Below are 25,417 nucleotides of genomic sequence, written 5' to 3'. Positions count from 1 at the left end.
TGTCGAGGCGTGACGGGACCATGTAGTGTAAAAATGAATAAATAAATAAATAAAAATTGATGGTCAATCAAAACCAAAAGCTTTTTTGTCGACGCTCAAAACGTGTTAAAATTCTGTATCCAACTCCTCAAAGGATCAACATTTACAGAATTTCATGACTGGTCATTTGGAAAAGGTTTTTAAAGAGCATTTTTTAGGAAACATGAAAAAAGGGGGATATAAATAAAAAATTTAAACTTAAGAGGCCTATATGTATAATATGCAGCTACGGTTTAAAATAGGTACTGCAAACCAAGTTAAAAACACTGAGCATTGCCGCCACCCCCTCCCCTCCCCCTCCTCACCACGCTTCCACACTTTTCCCACGACATAAAACTTGACATTTAACTTCAACTCTGATGACATATCATGGTCATTTTATGTCTTCATACAATACAGTTTTTTTTTTTACATAACTTAAATTCTACAGCTGTAGTTCAGAACTTAATCATTAGAACAGCTTTATCCATTAAAGGTTATCACCAAACCTGTGCTGCATGTAACAAGCCTTCGCTGTGAATTGTTCCTGTAATGGAGAGCTGTGTGTCAGTGCACCATTAAAAGCCGTGCTGAGTGTTTTTCTCTGAAAAGACTCACAGTGGTTGTGCCTCTTCAGCCAGACTGATGAAGGTCACCTGTCTGAAGTCCCATCTGTCTGCGTTTGGGCCCTGCATAAATGAGTGAACCAATGAATGAGAGCTGGCCTGAGATGACACCTGAAGCACAAATGAATAAAAGCGTCATGATAAAGCACGGCTGATAAAGGACTGGAGTACTGTTTACAGCAAGGATCAGCAAGTAAATGAGGCTGAGGGCCAATTCTTTTGTAAGCAACTGAAAGTTGGACCAAAACAGGAAAAAAAGAGCCTTCAAACGTCTTCAGTCAGAAACAAAAACCCTCAAACTTGTACTGTCCTCGTACTGTTAATATTTACTGTAAATCATTTAAATTTTAAGAATTACTGCTTCTTCTTTGAGACACTTTTTTTTTACAGACATTTACTCCCAAACCTGGCTGTCTCCATGACAACAGCAGTGGTTTTTTATTTTGTCAATTCTAGCAACAGAATCTATTTGAATAAGTTTAAATTTTTTCCGGATAAAAGCTCTGACCTCGATATAAAATGTTCACTTTTATATAATTTATACAAAGATCATATTTGTTAAATCATCTGCCAGGCCCACATACTGATACTGATGCTGATGGGCCACCAGTTGCTGACCACTCTTTTACAGCAACATCAGTTCAATCAATATTCTCCCATTCACACATCATATGAACATGTAAAATATTGGCTGAGAAATGAGGAGTAAAGACTGAAAACAGTTTCTCTTCACTGTTCTGTTTGGAATTTTTTTAGGCACGTCGAAAAATGTGGCTCAAAGACTAACCGGAGCCAAACGTTCCCTCGTGAATTATTGCACCTATGGAAAGCCTTTTAAACACTTAATCGCCAAGTTTGATTATCTACATGAACATTACAGATTACATGGCTAAACCACTCAATTCTATAAGAATATGCACTGCCACGTGGATTAACGCTGCCAAACTGTGTGACAATTAAATAACATTTGTGTTATATAGCAGCTAATGATTCACAGCAATGTGAATTAAAACCCACTCTCACTCCCATACCCTCCCCCTCACAGCCCCTCCTACTTTCCATATTGTCCCTCTGGAGGCAAGAGCTGCTAAAAATAGCACCGACATCAAAGATATAGGTTATTTTATGATGAAGTGAGCTTCTATTTCTTTGCAAAGCCAAGTCAGTTTTTTTTTTTTTTTAACCAGAGCACTGGTTTAATTTGAACCGGTGCCATTCCCTGTGGACCCGATGTGTTTGATGGTAGAAACACTTACAGAAAGACAAAAAGGGAGCGGAAACGAGGGGCCTTTGGTTGAGACAGCAAGAGGAGAAAGATGAAAGATATAGAGAAAGGGTGGAGAGAGAAAAGAGGAAAGCTCCTACTGACCCTCACACGCTTTAACGGGCACAAAGAAGCAGTTTGTAATTGACGGGAAGACTTTTTATTCAAACATGAGCCAATCAAACCAGATTATGTGTCCGTCTGTGGGACAATAAGCCAGCGAGAGCAGAGATAAGGAGATCAAGAGAGGGCTGAAAAGATTTCAAAAGATATAACTCAGACATCTCCATTTTGCAATTGACAAAATGAGAAATCTGAAATAAAATGAACAATGCACAGAAAAAAGAAAAAACATGACAGCATTTACAGGGGCTGAGCCATACATACATGAACTGGACTGTGCGGGCTTTGCAAGAATACATTGAAAGGTTCATTCAGAATCTAACGAAAGCATTATTGTCGATTACTTTAATTTCCCATCTTCATCACACTTCTTTTGTCTCTTTGCTTATCTGTCTTTCAGCTGCCTCTGGATTTCCAGGAACGCATCAGCTCCCATATGGAGAAACATACTCGGGGCAGCGGAGCCACCATTGCAATGTGCCACTCCAATTACACCGACACTGTGCCCACATCACTCATCGCCAAGGTCCTGGAGAAGCCTGAACCAGGAAGCAGTTGCCCAGTAACGCGCTCACCGAGCCCGCAACGGCAAGATGGAGAGTTTCTTACAGGAACAGGAAGTACTGACCACCTGAACCGCCGCATTGCTTACAAAAGCTCCGATCTGTACTGCAGCGACACTGCCCTCTACTGCCCTGAGCGATGGCAAGAAACGGAGCGGAGGCAAAGTGTGGACTTACATGGCACCGCGCTGCTTCAACTCCACGCCCAGAACTCCACCGATAGCAACCTGGAAGAAGAGGCCTACCACTCTGGAAGTTTCTCTCACCATGAGCCTCCATCCTCCTTCCATCACCATGATGACTTTGGAACTGGCAGCCTCCCGGCTTCCAGTTCCTACTCCAGCTTCAGCCTCGCTTCAGATGATAAGGGCGGAGTGATTGGCGGGTGTGGGCGCACTGCTAGTAGCACCTTGTCCTCTTCCCATCAGGGGCTCTATATGGAATGGCGAGACGGTGGCAGTGGTGACTATGAGCATAAAGGCATGCCCTCGTATGAAAAAGAGAGTCCAAGTTTCCCTAAGTCTCACAGCATCCAGCACATGGCAGCTCCCAGGAGTCCACAAAAGGGCAACTCACCAGCGTACACAAGGACAGCTTCATGCTTCAGTGAACCGTACCACCCCAGCTCCCCTCGCTTGGCCTCTTCTCACAGTATGGGTTCCACAACTGGACTGGGCCAAGCCCGTGACAGAGCTCTGGACATCCAGGTCCCCGAGGATGACCTCAGCACCCGCTGGAGACAGCTCAGCGTGGAAGACATCAACACATTCTCCTCCTCCTATGGTAACATTCCTGGTCGGGTCTCTCCGTACAGTTTCTCTGAGCAACACTTTGCCATGGGCCCCTCCAGTAAGGTCAAAGGATCTCTCTACAGCAGCTTCCAAGATGGAGATGAAGTCTTCCATAGCCGCATGCTCGACCAGTGTTTTGCTATCGGTGCCCCTTCGCCTAGCCGTACTCCCAAACCAACAGAGCATCACAAGCAGGAGAAAACCTCTGTACTGTACAGAGCCAAGGACGACAGTCAGGACTCAGAGTGCAGTCTGTTCCTCTCAGGGAGCTCGAAAGACAAGGAGAGCAGTGTGGGAGCGACAGGGTCCAGCAGCGCCAAGAAGGACTACGTAAACCTGAGCGCAGACAGCTCGGCCGAGTCTTTACATCAAAGCTCACTGGAGGCCTCAAGTCTTCAACACTACCCCAGTCCTCGGCCAAGCGTCCGGCCTCGTCCCAGCTCCAGCTCCGCTCTCAGTATTGGCCCCGCACTCCCAAAGAAAACTTCTCCAAGATACCAAAAATTTGGCAGCACGGGACTGACGAGGAAAGACAGTTTGACCAAGGCACAGCTTTACGGTACACTACTGAACTGAACAGAGGACGGGAGCTTTTTCATTTTATGCATGATGATGATAATTCTTTACTTACTGTACTGTACGTCTCCTTGCAGCACACATACTCTGCGATGAGGTATTAAGATGTTGCTGTTCTATCTCTTAGCCAAGGCACGTTTCATGCAGCCTGCAACTATTTTTTATTGTGAGTCACAGAGTGTAGCGAACTGAGACCAGGAGACCAGCTTTTCAGTATGTTTGGAGGCGATGGTGATGATTAGAGCCTCTGGGAGAACTCCAAGCTCCCCGAGACATTCAACACATACCCATGAACATACTGAGCTACAGCATTTGCTCCTTTTTGGGTGACGTACACAGCACAGACAATGGACTTAAGGTGCGTGTAATAGACATTAAAGAACTCATCTTTGGGAGAATTTAAGCGGAGACGCCCCTGTTGACTGTAAGCTGCCAAACACATTTATCCACTCTCCAATTTCTCTCAAAGTAAATACATGCAGTATAATGCACAAGGAAAAACCCATTTATAAGTCAAATGCTGAGAGAAATGATCTGTAAGCACCACAGAGGGGAAATTGGATGCACTGAATATAACGTTTAGAAAAAGACACAACTTATTGAGTTTCTTCCTAATGCTGGATTTAAACACAATCAAAAACGGTGGGAAAAAAAAAACAAGAAACACCTCTGATTGTGTTAAATAAAACATACACGTAGGATCATATAAAAATAGGAGTACACATAAAATGCGCAGGACATATAAGACATGATTAAAGAGTAATTCAATGAGAATCCAGATATGAGCTGCCAAGATTTTTAATATTGTTTTTCCTATTTTTTTATACGAGAGCAAGAAATTAAATCAGACTGAATTGCACAGTAGCTATGTTACACGAGGACACTTGTGAAACTGCCTTAATCCTGTTCTGTGGACTGAACGACAGTCTCCTTTACAGCATCCAACAACTGTGCACATAGTCGATATCTGCTGTATTGTTTGTGAACCCGCACCATTGATACTGTCGTTACGGTTACTACATGCAGTGCAAGTTCTTCCAATCAGATAACACACACACACACACAAACACACACAAGACAGTTCGGGAAGAGGAAGAAGTCTGTTCTTAGTCTGAGGATCATTTTCTACAATTACAACAATTTTCATTTCCTCGCCTACAAATCTGGCACGCGCCGCAGAATTTCCAACAAACAAACACCGCAGTTGGCACCAGTTACACACACCAAAAGAAAAGGGCTGGTTGTTCTAGTTTTCAGCAGGGTTTAATGGGGGGGGGTGTTTCTAGGCAAAGTTAGCAGATCTGCAATGTATGCACAACAAGGAGAGGGGGAGAGTGAACCGGTAGGAAAACAAAAGTTGTACAGTCAGTGTTTTTAAAACAGCATGCTCGGTTAGGCTATTTTAGAGAAAACACTGTGAAAACAGACAGTGAGTGCGTGTGTGTATATATACAGTATATTTATATACAGTGCATACATAGGAAGTGGCAAGATTAATGTATTAAGAGTTGCAGAGTTTGCCCCGTTACCCCACAACGTTTGTGCTGCGTTAGACCGGGGGACAATCTCTTCTTGCCTGTGTCGCTCTATAGATCGGTGAGGAATAGCAACAGCGACAGGGATACGATGACATGCCAAGATTTTTCGATTTGATTTATTTATTTGTTTGTTTATTTATGCCATGCTTCTACCTCTCCCATTCCTACAGATCTGGGAACTGACTTAAGGCTGTTTTATTATAAACGATTTCAACGTTGCATTTCTTGCTTTTGCCAACAGGCCACACAAATCTCCAATCATGGTCCTTGTAAAGTAACGAACAGTTTGAAAAGGTCCGGAGTTAAACACTGTACAGAGAACAAGGGGGGAGGATATAATGGCTCTTTTTGTTTTTGCTGGATGTGTTAAAAAGAAATGTAGAAGCTGCATCCACGGTTGTTCTTACACTATTTTTTAATCCAGTTTTCGGTTGGTGTTATATTTAATGAATGTTTTGACCCTGAATGAAGAGGCTGAAGTGTTTCTGTCCTACCTCCAGCTCTGTTCCATGAACAACAGGTCAGCTGTCTAAATGTTAACATATGTGTCTGTCTGATGCATGGTTATATATTTTTGCTGTATGTTTATTTACTTAATAAAGATGGGTGTCGGGAAATACATCACTGCTTTCCGGGTATCTTTTTTTATGTATATATACATTAAAGATAATGTAAATGGGTGATAGGTGGAGTAGAAATAACATCAGTTAAGCCACAGCCTATATGTCAATTACACTTTTTTTATTATTATTATTTTTTTTTTTTTTCAGATTTTGCTGTTGGCAGGAATATTATATTATATATTATATCATAATTCAGAAGTCATTTTTGCACAAGATTCTACCTCACATTTAATTTTGTAATTTCTGCTGCTATGGCTCACTCAATCAAAAAATAACAAATCACCTAGTTTGATGACATTAGGGAGCAGTGCAGGATGATGGGTATTTTTGGTCACTATAAACACAACGGCTAGTTATAAAATGCACACAATAAAAAGGAAAAAAACAAAAACAAATGTTAAATCACTGGCTAACTAGCAAATATTTCCGTCCTCGTATAAGAAGCTATATCAGACAGGTAAAGCAGATGACGTCATTAAAAAGAACCAAAATAGTCCATTACCTTGAAAAGAGACATGGATTTCTGTGGATTTAAAGTACAACTGTTGCCCATTAGATTTCCCAAAAACATCAAACACACAATTTTTTGAAAAGTGAAAAATTCTACTACCCACTGACTGAAGTCCATCTTGCTCTTCTTTCCTGAGAAGACACACTGAAGTTCACCCTCGTCTTTGTTTCATTCTTCCCTAACATGTCTGATGATTAAAGGATGTGAACTCGCTAAAACATCAAAACATTAGGAATATTACTAACAAGGGCAGATTTCTGCTGTGTGAGACAGTTAGGGGTCTTTTAAAATGGTAATAAACTTTTACTAACTTCACAGGGACTGGGAAATGCTAAACATGTATTAAAGAATTAGACATTTTACTAAAAATTGAAAGACGATCACAAGCCTTACTCTGTACTACACTGTTTTGTTGTTGACTAGCAGAGTAGGTGGAAGAGCCAGACAGAACTTTGACAGATATCATCCTACTTTTGTAAGTGTTAAAATATGTGGTTGTCTCCATGATGCTCTCAAAAACAATCATACCATAGCCAGGGAGAACAAAGGTGATGTTAATACAAAACATTCATTGAAAAACACTAGAAATGCCAAGACATGATTTAATTTTTATTTTGAAAAAAAATGAGGAGTGTGTGAGTGAGTGTGTGTGTGCGCAGCTACACTGCTTTACCACCACTTAAGATAAAATCCATGACAATCGTTCGCTGTTCACACTTCCTTTCATCTTATGACTTTCCCTGATTTGCAAGATGAGCAAAATATGAATATTATGTTTATAGGATTGTGACCTTTCTTCTGCCAACATGAGTTTTTATCAAATGGAATGAAAATGTGGGTGGTTTTGGAAATTATAGGAGATATCACATCATACAGTGCAGTGTAAAAACTGTGTTTTTCTTTCCAAAAGCATTAGATAAGGGTTCTTATGTCTCATTTTATGCTCAGAGATAACAGCCTTGAAGATGCATGTGCAGTGCACAAGTTTGTAGTTTAATATAGTCTTTATATTTGCAAACTTGCTCCATCTCAGAACTTATTTCCCTTCATATTCCCACAGTGGTCAATGCCAGATCTTGATCTCACCAGCCCAGTCACACGTGGCGGCAGTTGCAGGTAGGACAGGATGCTGGGACACACACAGACATGGCTGGCTGTGGGCACGGAGAGTGTGCAGCATCCGAGCGTTGTGGTAGTCATAGAAGTGACCAGAGCCGGTGGCGCTGCCCGAGGCCAGTATGGTTCCATCCTGAGAAAACTCACACTGAACCGCATACCCCTCCACCTAGTAGGTCAAACATATACAAAATTCTAAACAACCGTCCTTCTCTTTCCTGAATGATGGGTTCGCTCTTTAAAACAACAGCAGGAAGGTTAGATTCACTGAGGCCAAGAAAACTATTATTATTATCAGTTCATGGTTCACTCTCCAAAGCCCTGTTAATGGAAGAAAGGCTGACTTTTCCCAGGAACATATGGATTATTTGTTAAAACCACAGTGCTTTGCATTAATGTGAAATAGATATGTTAAACCTTATCAGGGTTCTTGCTAGCGCACGGTAGCGCATCGGCCCGCTATGCTATGGTGTGTGGCCGACGTTACGCTGACTGAAAATTAGTGTTACTGCTAACAACATTAGCAGCACGTAACATCTTCCGCCCCAGGTTTCTCGCGAGTTAGCAAAACAAAGGCGCGCCAATTTCAAGCCCATGGAAACTATCCCCAGCAGTGTCGCATTTTCCATTAGATTCCAAGAACTAATCAGGCCGTTAGCATAGATTAACCATAGCCGTTAGCATAGATTAACCATGGCCGTTAGCATACGTTAACCATGGCCGTTAGCATACGTTAACGATGGCCGTGTATAAATTTCACCGGTGTAAACAACTTTGGAAGCATGCTCAACTTAAATGTGTCACTCGTACACACTTGTGAGTGCGATGGTAGCTCAGTGGTAGAGCGAGTCATCTTTCAACTTGAAGGTGGTGGGTTCAATTCCCAGCTTCGCTAGTCTCGGGTCCTTAGACAAGACACTTTCCATTTACTCGCTCAACTCAACAGGTCACACCCCACTAAATTGCATTATTTTTATCAAGGTAAATGAACATAAGAGTTTATTGGACAATTGGACGCACCGTTCTTTGAAAGATGTCAAATTCACCAGCGCGTCCTTTTGAAGGTTGCGCACCGCCAAGATACAAAGGTATATTAAGGTAATTTTGCAGGATAATGTTTTATGTGTACTTGAATTTGAATGATAATGAATTTGATTTTTTTTATACAGAATTTCCTACATTATATGTAAATACTTGACAAAAATATAAATAAAACATACAATATTAGTTGCATAAGACATTTACAAAGAGCCAGTTTCACACTGGGAATAAAGAAAATGGTTGACAAGATGACTTAAATCTGTAACACCCAAAACTAATTAAGTTAATTCAAACTAAAGTTATCAGGTTTTAAGACTTGCTTCAGGTCTTCAAACATTAGCAGCTTAAAAATATCACACATACATTAAATGTATCTTGATCCAGTAAAACTATGGTTGAAGGAAAATGTGCAGTTCAGGAAAAACGGTTGAAGCAAAACACACAAAAGACACAACTCTATCCTCAACTATCACCTCTGCAGTGACCTTAACCTTCAACGCCTTCAGAGCGCTGCGACTGTGCTGTTCACACGAGTTTGGAACAGTGCGTTCCTGGAAAAGAGCAGCGGTGCCAAGTGACCAAATCCACAACACAACACGGCGTCGAGCTGCCGGATGTTACTGCTGTCACCTTACTGCGCCTACTACATATCAAAGAGGAAATTGAAATGTGCCGATGCGAAGATTTAAATCTCGTTTCTACTCGTAAGAGGCACTGTTGGGCGCGTGTGACCTAGAAGCAGCCACAGACGCATTATGGTCATCAATATGCTCCGAAACACAAGGTAGGAATTCCACAATATGTCTGCTGGTGCATATAGTGGTTACATTAGTAAATAGATAATATATTTTCAAACACTCTGTGCTTGATACAGCTCACATGCAGCGTCTTTACTGATGCTCCCTAGTGCCAGATTATAAACCAGGCTTCATTTCTGGAACTAGCCACTTGATTTGTCTAAATCCGACAGCTGAAGCCTCATTCCGTCTTTGGCCAAACTTTTCGATGCATTTTTGAAGATGTTAGCTATTGAACTCACAGAAGTAAAAGAATATCTGTAGGGCTGGTTAAAGGAGGAGAGACAATTACAGGGATCAGTAACTTTTCATGTACCAATGACCATGTGAGACAGACTGGAAAATAACACTCAACATATCCTTTGTAATATGTGTCACCATCAACTTGACTGACTGCTGCGTTCAAGCAGCAATAAAGTTTTGGTAATCATTGTAAAGGTTGTGTGCTACACTGCCCGGCTACAAATACACACCTGTTTATTGTAAGACCTGTTTGCTTCCATGTAACATATAATGGAAAATAATAGTGTTTAAAAGAAAAAAGAAAAAGTGAAATGTTTTCCTCGGTTTGTTGTGTTTTCTACCTCAGGGTCACATCCGCTGGGCAAGACAGACAGAGAATGAGATATGAATGTGTTTTCCTGAATCAACAACCCAGACACCACAGTAGCAGCTCGGCATGTTTATAATTATGTTCCGTTTGCCTTCTACGGTCGATATTTTGCGCTCTACTGTGCATTTCTTTAGGGGGAAGAGAAAAGACCGTGGGATACAAGTCTTCACATGGTATGCAGATTAAAAATGAGGGCTTCATCTATGCATTCACGTTTTTGTATGTGTGTGTGCGAGTGTGAACATCCGATTGCGTTACTTTCTCTATCGACCAGGCCCACTTAAATTCCCACCCCAGAGGCAACAGTCATTACTGACCTTATGTCCTTCGTACCGCCGCCTCTTGTTCATTCTATAGGGGCGCTGTGATGAAAACGCCGCCATGTAGTTCCCATTGGTCTGAGTGACGAAGGACTCCTCCAGCGGATGGAGAGCCAGGCTGGGGCATGTGTATCGCTCCTGGAAACCAAAGGAGAGGAGGGGAAAAACCCCATAAGTGTAAATGAAATCATTACTTGACATTGCTGTATCAAACCATTGATTAGGTGGAGTGGGTGGATAAAGTTGAAAAACACTTAATGTAACACTGACGAAGGATATATTAAATAACCACGAGGGGGCAACTGTCCATTTGAATGACAGTCTTTGGAAAAATTAGCTCACTTCTCAATTGATTTGTAATCTCACTAGTATCAGGTCTCCTCCAGTAGGACAGGATATCAATTGTGTATATACGTAAGTATAATAAGTATATTCCCATTTAGAGGAAAACTGACAATTACTTACAATTATTCATTAATTATTAGACAATTATTATTCCATTTGCCAAACCTTAACGCTCATGAATCATGAGGCTTCACAAAAGGAATTCAGATTCTCATGGGTGATATCACCAGTTGCCACTTGGTTATGAAATAGTCATTTGATTGGACAAGAGGCATTCCCCGAGTACACTATTTACACACTATCAAACTACACTATTTCTCTGCCTCACAGGTCACTGTCAGTCGCTACCCTCACACTCGGATAGATAACAGATAATATGAGTTTAATAACGAATGCTCATCAGAAGCGAGCAGGTTCTTTGAAGAGTGATGAAATCTCTTCAGTAGAATCTTTTGAAAACTACCTGCGAAATATTTTACCACCCGCATGCAAAAGCTAGGGTAACAGTCGTGACTGACAGCTTCTGGTAAACCTCGGCGCTCTCTTCCTGATGTTAGCCAGCGTGTGCACAGAGGCACGGACACGGCTACATATGTTAGACCAACCGCAGCCTAAAAGCTGCAGCCATTCAGAAAGTGTCTGATGCAGGACATGAGGTGAAGCGAGATCACAGAACAGTCACTTCTTTCTCTGGTTGCACAATAAAAAGGAAACACAAATAAATGTACATAAACGAAGGTAGTGGGCCATGACCTGCTGTAAAAGTATTAATTAAACTAGAGTTTAGCAGGTATATGCTCATTGTTTGTGTTGCTATGCAACAGTCAAGGCAACCCAGACGCAGAACAATTTGTGCTGGTGGAGCCAAATAACTGGTAAACAACTCTTTCAACTAATAACATTGAGTGTTACAACATTTAATTGTTGTAGTGGTTTGTTATCTATCGCATGGTGCGAATTCCCTGTTATTTGGTCAATCTTTGAGAATTTGAAGGACTCCTGAGACTCACTGTAGTGCACAATCAATTCTCAACTCCTCTGCAGGAAAAAACCGATGCCAAAAACACAAAGGTTATTAAAAAATATTGTTTTAAATACGAGTACAAGCTGCCTCCAGCACTGTTGAAACTGTCACAATATGCCAGTTCTCCATGCTTCAAAAAGATTCACACCCTTAGATGGGACGTGTGATTTCCCATTGAAGCGGGAATTCAAGCTGCTTTTATTTGGATGATTTCCACACAGTGTGCAGTACCAGTCGCGTTCACATTGACACACAGATCTGCTTACATGATATATCTGGTTGGAGACCTTGGCTGTAGTCTGGAAGTCCCAGGCGATGAGAGTGCGGTCTGCAGAATCTCTGCTCACGCAGTCGGAGCTTGTTATGAAGTCAATACCGCCTCTCAGAAAGAGGATGTCCAAGGTCTGCTGGATCCCTGCTTTGTACGTTTTCACCATCTGGATACACACACGCATAAACAGAAATGAATAATGTTGAAGGCTGTTCAGTTTTGATTCATTTATGAAAAGCGTGTCGTCATGAGGATCTTGTAACAAAAACTGAGCAACGAATGGCTTAATGAAGCAGGAAAACACAGCATGTAAAACTGCAGCAACAAACTACAACAATTTCAGTCAGTCGTGATGAACGAACACATTTCTGAGAGCCACCTGTCCTCAACAGTCTAATCTAATCAAATCCGATTGCCGGGGTGTTTGATCAGATTAGACTTCATTTCAGAGCTGCTGAGCAAGCCACAAACAGCCACACGAGGCAATTTAACTTTTGACCCTTAACTGCGTAGTCAACAAATACTTTGGTCTTACTCCGTACAAAGCGTAGATAACATGTTTGACCAATCTCAAACATCCAACTCTACTAGTCTAATCTACTCGTCTTTTTGTAAGACTAAGACTGTTTTACTCCCCACACACACACACACACACACACAGAGAGCCCAGGGCTAAGACTGACAGGCAGCCAGGATGCAACAGAATTAACAACCCATTTGCTGAGCACTGGTCTGTACTTCACATCAGCATCAAATGGCCAAGGTAATCCCTGCTGTGTGTTAAACCTAAAACCCTGCTGGGCAATAATTCAGTTTGCCGGTAAGAATTACATGCAAGCATCCAGATTCTGAGGATGTGAATGGGATTATCATATAAAACAGTCCATTAGCCCGTAATAGCGATATTAGGTTGCGGCCTCATGTGAACAATTTCGGAGTCCGGAATCCAATCCAAAAATTAACTTTGAATAATTAGCGAGATAACCTGCAGCGCCACTCCTACGTGCGATCCATTTAGTGCAATACAGCGCAGGTCATTGCACGGGGCCAAATGTGGTCTACCTCGTTTGTACTGGAGCGTAACTCGGAGTGAGTAGGAGGGAGCTGTGAGCGCGGAGATGTGGATTTAAAAAAAGGTCAAACAACAGTGAACTAAAGTCAATAAAAATGGCAAACTGAGGGGAGGTTAATAAGCCTGACCTTGCAGCTGCGTGAGTCCCAGGCTTTGACCACTGAACTGTGACCTCCGCACAGGAATACATCTGGATTGCTGGGATGCAGGGCCACGCACATCACCTTGAACTGGTTGTCCAATTTTGCTATCCGCTGCCCTACACACATGAGGAAAAATGGGAGAGAGGCAAACAAGAGCGATGCGATTTTAAAATGATAAATTGCATTCTTTACCAGTTGTGAACACTTCCTTGTTGTGCATTGTGTTACGATTGCATTCATGATTTGAGAAAGGGAATTAAATGGACATAGTTTTGAAAGGCTCACACACACTATACAAGGTCCAACAAGTCACACTACAGGTCAGTAAATACCAAACCGTGACGTCCACAGAGAGCTCTCTGTAGAAGAAGAATATAAAAACACTCAGTGCTTTGATTGGTCCCAGCATCACCTAACTGGAGAAACAGAAGAAGTCTAGAACCACAACAACTGTACGTCTAAAACAACATAGATAATATGACTGACCAAAAGAACTGCACGGCCTTGCTTATTTGTAGTGAATTTGTCATTTCCAGACAGCAGCACAGTTTCTACAATAGCAACTTGATTCAAAGACCACTCACTCATTCACTCACTCACACAAAAGCTTAATCTAAAGTGACACAGTGAAATAGGAAAGAGAAACCACTGTTTTGGCCAGAGGCGTCGTCGTCTAAATCAATTGAAAAAAAATGCTGCACTTATAAACAAAACAAAAACGAATGCATGAGGAGATTAACCATAATTAAGCCTGACAGGGTGCGACCAAAAATCAGTTCCCCTGGGAAACCACAAAGATGACTACATGAGAGACCAGAGCCAGACTATGAGCCAGCAGCCGTGTGGAAGCTGTGTGCAGCACAGAACCTCGCAGGGTTCAACAGCATCGCATTAATTCAACAAACAAAGACCGTATCCGAAAACAGTCTCAGGCCACGACGAAACTGCTCGGGATTTTTTTTACCAAGCCATTTCAGAAACACAGAATGAGTCACATTGCATAAATCATAGCAAAAGTTAGACTTCTTTCACTAAATGATGGACTAGCTCGCTCCCACATCCAACTGCACTGATTGTGAGTTTTACACACTGCTTAACTGGCTCATCCATAGCGATGGTGGAGCAGATCCATCAACATGCAACATGAGAAATCAACATTCTACTCATAATAAATTGGGCCTTGTCGTGTATTCATTAAGTAAGATTAATTAGTTTGCTTGAGAGGGGGAGATAAGAGCGGACCGCTGTGACATGTCCCTCCCTTGCTGTAATTTGCTTTGTAGACTTGAAAGAGCTGCGATCGTGCTGTAGAGCCAACACACAGTGGAGGACTACAGAGAAGAGGATATTGGGGTGATGGGGACATCAGGGACAAGTGTCTTAGAGCAGAGGGGAGCAGGGATGAAATGGATATACTGTCTCATTACCACATCTGTCGAGGCAGAGTGTAGTCACTGCACATATAGAAAGGTTAGGAACACATATCTTAGATGTTTGTTTTTTTTAAATAAATTGAATGTTTGCATATTTCAAAATATAGAAAACACCAAAAGTTAATAAAGAAAGCACAGGCAAAAAACATAGGAAGGCAGAAGAGAACACATCCATGTGCTGTATTTTGAGCTAAAAATGTGCTTGAAAGCTTAAAAGTACAATATAATGGTCCTTTAAATGTGGTTTGCATTTGTAAACAGCAACAGAATCCCTCACTTTTTCTCCCCACCAAGATTTTAGTGTGTGACAGAAGTGCTCTGTAAACTGTGTAGATATTCACATGACAAAGGAACCCTTCCTTTGTCATGTGAGCTGCTTTAAACGAATGGCTGACTCTAGCTCAGTGAGTTATTCCATGTATAAATTACCCATGAAAACATGGGATTTTAAACATTTTAAACAATTGATTTTTTTTTTCCTGTCACAAACAGTTTAATACCTGCATCTATGAAGCAAAAACTAATATACTTTAAAAAGTATAGGTCAAATGCAGATGTGTTTTCCAGTGGCATTTGGAGTAAATGCTGCTGCATGCATCGTCTCTTGGTAACTGTATCGATTGTTACAAATGAAATGGCTTGGTACAAAAAACAACATGTTGTTTGTACAAGCTAAATGACGTTATAGCGTGCAGTTACTATGACTTCTCAACAGTGTTGCACGTGGTGCAGCTGCAGCCTGCAACCAGTTCACAATATTGAGCTAGAAGACTTTATACGGTGTAAAAAGAAACCAAGTGACAATAATAATTGAATGTGACTTCTTTTGAACCTCTTTCATGAATTGCACTGTAAATAAGAACACTCTTTAGCTGCATTCCTGTGCTATGAAAATCAAACTGAGGTGGCAGGATAATGCACAAGCCCACTTTTTATGGGGATTTAAAAAAAAAACAATGACAGTCTTCTAGAGGGATCTGGGCAGATGACACGAGTGCTGCATACACATGCATGATTTGACACACAAACGTATGGCAGCCTGCAGGTATGGGAATATGTTTTTTTTGTATGCCAACCTCCACGAAACAGCTTTTCCAAGGACAGCCATGAAAGGGTTGGACAACAGCTGCCACTTCACACTAATGCCCTCCACATGAAATTCATTTATTCCACTCCCCAACACCAACTCTGCCCGTCTCTCATTCTTTTGAATTTATTCTCCCTCTTTTGATTTCTTCCTCCAGTATTCTTGCTCTCCTGCATTCCTCCCCCTCTACAATTGCTATTCAGCTGTGACGGCCTTCCTGTGGTCCAGTGGGAGTGGATCTACCAACTAAAGTGGACACACAGAAACAACCGTAAAGATGGCCAGGGAAAATGCAACCACATGCGCTAGGCTCCCCTGTAAATCAATCTCCGTGTGAACACACTGACTAAGGCAGTATTTGGCATGGTATACTGTGGCGAAATAAGACCCTTGCTGACCATTAAACACCTCTCCAATCAGAGCTCAATCAAACAGAATAGGCCCAGCTCCCTTCCTTATTAAATTTAATAGACAACACATTACAGTGAAGAGTATAAAGACCAAATTAATCCTCGTTACATACACTCTGACACGACAAACACTCGACTCCCTCAATAACACTGAGTGTTAACACAAAGACCTGCAGTTACATTACATTTGCAAATATTTCCCTTTCATAATTACACCAACGGTTGCGTCAGTCAGTGTAACGAGTCTAATCATATGCATGCAGCCTGTGTGATTGGTTTTAAAGGGTCAGCGTCTCGGTCGAAGCTTAACCACTTTCATTTGCACTAAAGCTGAGCAGAAACCCGGGCTGGCACATAAAATGCAACTAAAGCTAAATTACCAGTGCATACTTATTGCTCGGTTGTGTGCAACACACGTCTTCATATCCCCACCCAATGAAACATGAAGTTTACCTAAAATGTATTGAGAATATGTTGAGTAGCCACTAGGGGGAGACTCTCCTGATTGCAAAAACAACAGTTTGAATGGAGGATGGATGGATGATTGATTTATAAGGTCAGTAAAAACCCTTTTCCTTAGGAGCAAATTTTCTTAATTACTAGATCTTCTTTGATAGCCCATGATGTCACCAGTGTGATTGACAGCTGAAACGAGGTTGCAGATGACACCTCTGAACGTCCGGTTCCAAAACGTCAACGTAACGCTGGCGAAAATTATGAATCTGGAGGCTTCAGAATGGCAGTTCAGATTATTGCAGGTAACGTCACAATTGGTTGCTTCTTATAAATATAACAATATGATATAAATGAGAAAAGTTAAGGGCAAGGAGCAAGAAGACCCGGGGTTCACGACCGGGTCAGCACAAGGGCTTTACTGCTTGGAGTTTGCATGTACTGGAAACGCAACGAGTAGAGCTGGTGGAAACACGCCATACAGTCTTATTTTTTTTGTTTGTCACACTTAAATGTTTCAGATTATCAAACAAATTTAAATATTAGACAAAGACAACCCAAGTTAACACAAAATGAAAGTTTTTAAGTGATGATTTTATTTATTATGGGGAAAAAAATATCCAAACCTACATGGCCCCATGTGAAAAAGTAATTGCCCCCCTTGTAAAATCATCAGGTCACTGTGGTTAGTCACATTTTTTGGAAAACTTTACTTGCCACACCCAGGCCTGATTACTGCCCGACCTATTGAATCAAGAGACGACTTAAATAGAAGAAAGTGAAGTCGGCCAAAAGATCCCAAAAAAGTAAGACTTCATGCCGCAATCTAAAGCAATTCAGGAACAAATGAGAAACAAAGTAATTGACATCTGTCGGTCTGGAAAAGGTTACAGAGACCTTTCTAAAGCTTTGGGACTCCAGAGAACCACGGTGAGGGCCATTATTCACAAATGGAGAAAACATGAATTACCCCAATAGCGCAGCGACGACTCATCTAAGAGGTCACAAAAGAACCCAGAACAACATCTAAAGAACTGCAGGCCTCACTTGCCTCAGTTAAGGTCAGTGTTCATAAGAAATCAGGAAGGGGGGCACACAACTGTATGTGGCCCTGTGATGGACTGGCAAAGGGCCCCACCTTTCACACTCCGACTACTGGGACTGGCACCAGTGCCTTCGCCACCCTCATGTGGAGGATAAAGTGGAAGTGGATGGATGGAGAGAAGTTATGCATCATTAAAAAAAAGACAGGGTGTTCGAGGATTGATGAGTGAGGGCTTGCTAAACATCTGGCGGGACTTCAAAGCTGAACCTATAAGGACATCATACCGAGCTGAACAAAGTGTAAGACTGAAATAAACATTCGTTTGTTTATGGTTGTGGTAGATGACGTTCCCGTATAAGGTCATGGTAGCTGCTCCTGTGGTGATGTATCCATTATTGATCTCCTTCCTGGAGCTGCCTGTGTGTATAATGGGCTGGCCAAGCTATTATCCGTAGGCTTTATTGGCATATTGACAGGCATGCTGAGAGGGGAAGTGCTAACGGCAGCAAGTCATCACAGCATTGTGTTGACCCGAGCGCTGTAGATGCCACAGTGCTTCAGAACAATGTCTATTGTAACTGTATGTTGTCTCAGCCTGTTGAGTCTGTGTGTGTGTGTGTGTCAGAATCAGAGAGAGATGAGATTATTATCAGAGACTGTTTTATCTCTTAATAACATTTTTAATATCAGCCATTAAGAAATTCATCAATATTTCTCTTTATTGTTGAACAATAACGAATATCTGTGGTTGACTGTTTATACCAGCTGTTGTCATTCATGTGGCAACCCCTCACGATGGCACCCATAAGTATCTGAACTCCCGATTTGACGATTTGAGATTTTATTCTCAGGTCACCTGCAGCTAGGCTTCTACTGGACAATACATGCTGTCCCTCACACTGGTGTCCACCGTTAACTTTAAGAGAAAGAGGCTAATTTTCCCACTTCTACTCAAACACAACCAAGAGAGTGGCCCCCTGGTGGCTAGTCAGTATATCCGTACTTCCTGATAAGATTCAGAGGCAAACCATACGTCCACTTACTTACATACAGTCTATGTTCTCGTCCTTTACATGCTTTGCATTTCCAAAGTTGAATCAACTTTTTTTTTTCAGATAAAAATGTCTACAAAATACTTCAGAAAGTAAGAATGCCCGTTTTGTCGGTGCACTGGGAGACAGAGAAAGCAAATGAGATGTGTGCCACATCTTTTATAGCTTTCATAAAACCCTCATTATGGGCTGCTCCCTAAATGAGACTGTACACACATAATTCACCGTGTGACCGGGTGTTTTTCCAGCTTTTTACAGAAACAAACGGCAAAATAAAATTCCTGATTTCAAATTGAAGTATTTCATAATAGCATAGGTAATTAACACAAACCTTCACATACGTCATTGAATGAAAGCATTACTTCAAATCTGAAATGGTCGATTTTATTCATAAATTGGGAACCAGAGCAAACTTATGAGAAAAACAAATGTTTCAAATAAGTTGGGAGAAAAGCAGCAATTATTTCTTGGCTGCATTTGAAGGATGTGGTTTGGAATGGAACAGTTCATGTATTTACTTAAGAAATGTAAATTGCAAAAGGTTCTGGTGCTGAAAAGGGTCATGACGACAGAGCGAGAGGGCACTTTGCAACTTTACAACAGATCTCTACCAGGTTTTGTGGCCAGAGGCAATTTAAAAAAACACCCCACACATAAATTACTGGCAAAATATTACATTTGCTGGAAGTGAGGTTGCCAAGAAGTGGAGCTTTTCCATAATACATTGTTTGGAGAAATATTTGCTCGAGCTACAGTAGGTTTAAGCTCCGTAAAAGTAAGGCATGCAATATTTGAGGAGAACATAAAGGCACACGGCAGGTGTTGTGATTTAGTGTACCTAACCACAGAGGCATACCTTTAAAAGTCTGATACTTTGCGCCGTGACATCACGTTGTGCAGAAAGTGTTGCTGCTCACCTGTCTCCACATCTGTGATCGCAGTCGTGTTGTCAAATGACCCGGTGAGAAGGTGTCGTCCGCAGGGGGTCCAACAGGCATCCCGCACCGCTCCCGAATGACAGGTATAATCCCGGAGACACCGCCCACTCTCTGCTCCGTCCCACACCTGTGTGAAATATGCAGGGTTTGATCCCGGAACAATTCCAACCATGTGCTTCAACTTGACTAAAAGGTGACACAAAAGGTGTTGCATCAATAACAGTAAACAAACACAAGTATAATTTAAGAGCATGTTGTACGACAGGGGGAAAGAGGTAGTAAAGAGGAGACAGACATTAACTAGTTTCCTTCTCATTGACAAGAGGACTGGCATCATTTGGATAAGGCCGTCCACTATTTTAGGCCATGCTTGCATGCACTAATGAAGTCTTTCATCGCCCTCTTGTCTTATCAGCACGGGTCTCGTTGTCCCAGACTCCTCCCACTGTTGCTCAGGTGCAACTTGGTGACAGACTACAAGAACACGACACCTCACTGTTCCCCCTCCCTTTCCTCACTCAGCTCTCAGCCCACTTCTTGGCAAAAATCAGGCATTGGGCAGAGCTCACTGCAGAGGAGGGGGTTTAGTTACGCTTTAAAGCTGCAGTTCCAATCTTAAAACTTCCTCACCTAAGCACTAATACATCGACATAGAAACAAATCAGGATTATTTAAATGATTTACATGCAAAACCAACGTTTGTAATTAATTTGATTGAACCTTAAATCCATCCCTGTGGGGTGTTAGACACAGAGCAGAGAAGTGCAGCCACCTGCCCTTTGCTGTTGTGACCCCCATGACCCCACCATTAACATGGCGTGAATGAAGTGCAAAATGATTTACTGATGAGGTTTTTGCCAGATTGTTCTACTCTTTAATCAAAGGTGTGGCATTTCTGCACAGTGATATAATATGATATATAACTACTCCTGGTCTCTCTCCCCCTCATTTCTGTCTCCCACCTCTCCTCTGCCCCCTATTTTTCCTTACATACCAACCAGGCGAGGCAGATGCTGCACATTCTCTCTCTATAAGAGATAATGTAGGTTGTGATTTAGTGCTATACAAATACAATCTGATTTGAACTCAACAGGCTGGTCAACATTGCAACATGTTTTCGTTAGATGGCATGCCGTTATAGATAAATTACTTTCTGTCAGACATGTCAAAAGACAAAATATTCTCCATGAAGCCCAGGCTGAAATCCAGCAGGTGGTCTGATCTGAAGCCCACAGAGGAGAGATCCAGTATACAGTAATGATGAAGGTTTTTTTTTTTTTGCCAGTAGCACAAAGAAACTTTGAAGATCTCCATCTCTGCCTCTTTCTCTGTTTCATTATTAAAGATGACTCCTCCATGCAGCATATGAAACACACTGAGACACACTGTGCCACAGCTCCCACAGGAGAGACAGGAGACGGTGAGGTAGACGGGGGACAGTGGAATATCAATTCAGCAGTAGTTTAACAAACAGAATGCCAGAGATGACTTCAGGATGAAAAATAAAAACAGAAACACCGGCGCAAAAACAGAGAGCAATTCACACGTGTGATTGAAAAAGTGCTGAATATTAAGAGAAATGCATCCTATTTAAGCTGTGGAACAAAATCACTTCATTGGATGTTAGACTTAGGGAAACACTGCCATCTCAAGGTAACATAAAAATCTGTTACACAGCAGCTAATAATGGAATCTGTAAAACCCTTACACACCACGTTGCTAAAGATGTCTGCAGGCAGCTTCGTTTACAACATTACTGGTGTGCACCACTCAATGTACACAGCATTGTTATAAGTGTGTACAATGCGAGACCTGTGCACGGGTGACAATGAATGCTTGTTTATTTGCATTCCCCTTAATTTCACCGACCACTTAACAGACATGCAGAGCGGATCCTCACAGATGACTCATTGGGGCAATCTGCTTCCTTAATGACTCCCAGTAATTAAAACTAAATTGGTATTCGTGTTATCCACTTAAAAGTGCTGCCTTACACCTGCCGTAGCCATGGCGACAACAGCAGCAAACAGGCTGGAATAATAATGGTCTGACTCCGTCTCTGAGGAGCTGACAGACAGGATGGAGAGAGAGGGAGGACGTGAAAGCCTGAAGGATGTCGGTGAAGAAATGCAATTACAAAGGAGTCATTCATAGAGTATGCCTCCCCCCCCCCCCTCGTCTCCAGCCACAACAGACGATCTGTAGCCAAAGTGCTATGGACATCACGTGTCAATAAAGAAGCAATACGGTATGACAAGCTGTCATAATACAAGAAAACAATGACACGTTCACAACTTAACCAGTGCACTCTGGAGTGCATTACTGCCCTTATACCGAAGCTGCTGAAATTATAAGACTCTTTCTAAATGACTATGTTCAAATCATCTTTAATTTATTTACCAGCTGAAACAATAAGTTATTTAATGTGTTCAAAAAAAAAAAACAAGACAGTTCCCATATTTCAAGCTTCAAAGCAGTCCCACAATAGTGATTTATTTTTATCTTGTGCACACTAGATAATAAAAAAATAACACTTTCTGGCACTTCAGGGGCTCAGTACTTTGTTGAGAATTTGTACTCTACATCTTTTTGTGCTGTGGACAACAGGGGACAGAAATGTGACAAGTTCATTTCAATACTAGACTAAAAATATAACCTGTTGATTTATTGGAATAATATATTAATGGTGCTCTCAGACACTTTAGTCTTCATTGAGTATTCTTGAGTCTCTGTAACTTAATAAACCAAGCAATTATTCATCTTACAATAATCAATGAGAATGATAATCTTATTTGCAGCGCTACATTTTCTATGTTTACATTTGCTATATCCCATTGTATGGACTTATTAGTAAGAGTAAAGTGGTTGACAGACACAGTGAAAGCTAAAATAGTGTTGCTATGGTTACCAGTATTTCATTGTGCTGTATCTTTTGCACTCATGTGTGTGTTTTAAAAACATTTCAGGGCTGAATAATTATCAGGATTACATTGAAGTGCAGCATGTGCAAACTTTAGTGAAACTTCTGAGCACAGGATGAACTTTCAAGAGGAAAAAAAAAAAAAATCAGCTGAAAACCCTATAATTCAAAATGATCAAATGGCAAATCACAAGACATGTGCCCCGAGAAGTAAGAGCATTTCACAAGCCCCTCCGTCAACTAGTTCGGTTCACACAAGCATGAGTCCAGCAGCCTAAAACAGAGACAAAGAAATCCTTGCATACAAACAACCAAGTCTTTCCTTCCCGCCTTCTTTCCTTCTCTCCACCATCTGCTGCAAACAGGTGCCAGAAGATGTGTCTGCCATGCTGCTGCACTTGTATGATTATGCAAAACCTCTAATGCATATTTAAATTATTAAATATTCACAGTCCTCTACACATTTTGGTGGGGTGGGTGATTGGAATATACTAGGAAATAAATAGTTAGCCACGGGGTGACACCAGTATAAAAAAAAGAGAGACAGAAAGACAGAGAAGGGGAAATAGGTAGTCCCATGGCTCTTGACACATATTCAACTGACAATGACAGATATAATATTCTAAAAGTGGTGCATGGTGCGCTTATAAATTGAGACAACACGGTAGATATTATCTCCCTGCCAATTACACTAAATATCAGGTAAAGTGATGATCACTCAGACATCCCTGATGCACTTGGCACCTGCCTGAGAGACTAAACTGAGAGATATATTTGTGTGTTCCAGACCACCGTGTGCATATTATGTAGTAGCATGAGGAAGGGTGACCAATATGTACGATATGAAAATATGGAGTTACTGTACAAAACTCTATAAATTATTTAAAATCAGTCTCGTTTGGTGAACCTAATAGAAACCAATGCACAACTCTTAAACTCCTGGTCAATATATACCATCTGTGAATGCAGCTGCCATTACCTTGAAAGTCTTGTCCATGGATGCAGACAGCAGCAGGTGACTGAGATGAGGCATGGGACACCACTGCACAGTGTTGACTGGGCCTTGGTGGCCCTCCAGACGCATCAGAAGCCTCCTTGGTATCCCCGCTGTGTCAGGCTTGTGAGCAAGGTATGGCTTAACTCTCTCCGACACATCTAAGAGAAGTTGGCTTTCCTTGGTCTGACTGCCTGGGACTTGCTCTGCTGGATACTTTGGGTCCACAGTCTCTACTGTAGTGGAAAGTCTCTGTCTCTTAGGGATATATGGTCTGACACCAGATGGGACATTGTCCTGTCTCTTTGCTGGGTTCATCTCATCACCAAATCTCTGTGGCATGTGAAAAAAAGTTTGCAGAGGGTAGCTATTCCCCTGAGTTGCAGGTAAACTCTGACGACCTGCAGTGTCTTCAAATGGCTTATGTTTTGCTCCCCTGCTACCGCAGTAGTTTATCTCCTGATCAAAACAGCTCTGTGGCTGTGACTGGACGTGCACTGGGGAAGGGATTTTTTCTGGAATACCTCCCTGATTTCCCAGCAGCGTCCAGTCATAGTCTGGGGTAAAAAGTTGAGCTCTCTGTGTGACCTGCGAGTTTAAAGGTAATTTGATTTCTTGATTTTGTTTAAAGGATCCAGTTTGGACAGAAGTTGATGCTCCGTCCTCTGTTTGATCCAAAGGTTCATCCTCTGACTCTGAATCCTCATAGGCCACCAATGAAGACATCTTTCCATGACACTCTCTCTGGTTAAACATAAAGGGACAATTGCTGATTTCAACAATGCATACAGCAAAACAGCACAGCTGTTCTTTTAAACTTTTTGAAACTTTTTTTTCCACCAATAGGAAATTAATTGAGAGGGCAGATAAAAAGCAGGTCAAGTAGATCAAGCAGAGAGGTCAAAAGCTACATGTAAAGATATAGACAACTGTATATTCTGTATAACTGTACAAAATGCACTTGTAGTTCTACTAGGCACCCAAAGGTGACATCTAGTGGTTGTGTGTATGTATGCACCTAAATGTAGCACACCCACGTAAAGATTTGTAAACATTAAAATAATATAAACTGTTTCTTGGCAATTTAACTGCTATTGCTCAAGGCAGCATGTAAAAGAAATGTAAAGGGAAAAATCAACTGTGGGCTTATGTGGAGATGAAGAGTATGGTAACTTTCGTGAGTCTGTAATTTCGTGTTGCGCATTAAACGCTATTTTACTCAGTCGTAACACACATAACAACATTAACAACAGGGTAAACTAGCCAGCGAGTTTATACCAGATTTAAACAGAGCGTTATCAAAACAAACGGTATCTTTATGGCTAACAACGTGTCCAGGTTTTGTATGTATGTAAGTGCTACCAGTATAGCAAAGTGAGCTAACGTCGGTCACAAGCATTTCTGACTTGAATCACAGTTAATCCTGCAAACACAAAAGCGTTTTAGTGAATCTGCCATTATTGTACCATCAGCCCGGGCTAAAAAAACATCGATTTATCCGACTTGTGAGCACAACAAACACTCACCTGGTATCAACATCCCGCAAAACCATGCGTTAACGTCTGCTTTCAAAATAAAAGTCATATTTCGACTCTTCCATTCAGGTCAGACTCATCTGTCGTGGAAAAACTTTTATCTTGAAAACAGTCGGAAGGACACACTGGCTGTTCCGACTTCCGATATTGTGAATATTTAGTAAAAGTGTGGTTA

At 41.5% G+C, this 25,417-nt stretch overlaps 2 protein-coding genes across 4 annotated transcripts in view; one reads left to right on the top strand and one right to left on the bottom strand.

Annotated features, from left to right (window-relative positions):
- LOC131444507 (uncharacterized) overlaps positions 1-3,961 on the top strand; it is a 39,350-nt gene extending 35,389 nt beyond the window's left edge. The window contains exon 7 of the mRNA XM_058614871.1: positions 2,432-3,961. Within this exon, the coding sequence (XP_058470854.1) occupies positions 2,432-3,961 (1,530 nt within the window). The remainder of the gene's footprint in view (positions 1-2,431) is intronic.
- wdr25 (WD repeat domain 25) lies at positions 582-25,348 on the bottom strand. Of its 3 annotated transcripts, none has more exons than XM_058614874.1 (7): positions 25,234-25,348; positions 23,693-24,451; positions 19,773-19,920; positions 13,361-13,491; positions 12,156-12,326; positions 10,518-10,658; positions 582-707 (listed from the first exon to the last, which is right to left on the bottom strand). In XM_058614874.1, exons 2-7 carry the CDS (start codon positions 24,431-24,433, stop codon positions 633-635), a joined length of 1,407 nt encoding a protein of 468 aa, XP_058470857.1. In that variant the 5' UTR covers positions 24,434-24,451; positions 25,234-25,348; the 3' UTR covers positions 582-632. The 3 variants fall into 3 exon arrangements, with proteins under 3 accessions (XP_058470857.1, XP_058470855.1, XP_058470856.1); XM_058614872.1 differs by lacking the exon at positions 582-707 and adding an exon at positions 7,230-7,918; XM_058614873.1 differs by lacking the exon at positions 582-707 and adding an exon at positions 7,230-7,918 and having other exon boundaries at positions 12,177-12,326.
- Between the last annotated feature and the right edge of the window lie 69 nt (positions 25,349-25,417).

Source organism: Solea solea, chromosome 18 (assembly GCF_958295425.1).
Source record: "Solea solea chromosome 18, fSolSol10.1, whole genome shotgun sequence".
Taxonomy (NCBI): domain Eukaryota; kingdom Metazoa; phylum Chordata; class Actinopteri; order Pleuronectiformes; family Soleidae; genus Solea; species Solea solea.
Note: the sequence above shows the minus strand (reverse complement) of the source record. Positions and strands in the feature narration are given on the sequence as shown.

What these genes read in the sequence shown, in the direction of transcription:
- wdr25 (XM_058614872.1), bottom strand. Translation starts at nt 24,433, where the DNA reads ATGTCTTCATTGGTGGCCTATGAGGATTCAGAGTCAGAGGATGAACCT. An exon ending in CCATGGACAAGACTTTCAAG is followed by an intron (nt 19,921 to 23,692) that starts GTAATGGCAGCT and finishes TATTTCACACAG; the next exon opens with GTGTGGGACGGAGCAGAGAG. An exon ending in GGGACTCACGCAGCTGCAAG is followed by an intron (nt 12,327 to 13,360) that starts GTCAGGCTTATT and finishes GTGTGTATCCAG; the next exon opens with ATGGTGAAAACGTACAAAGC.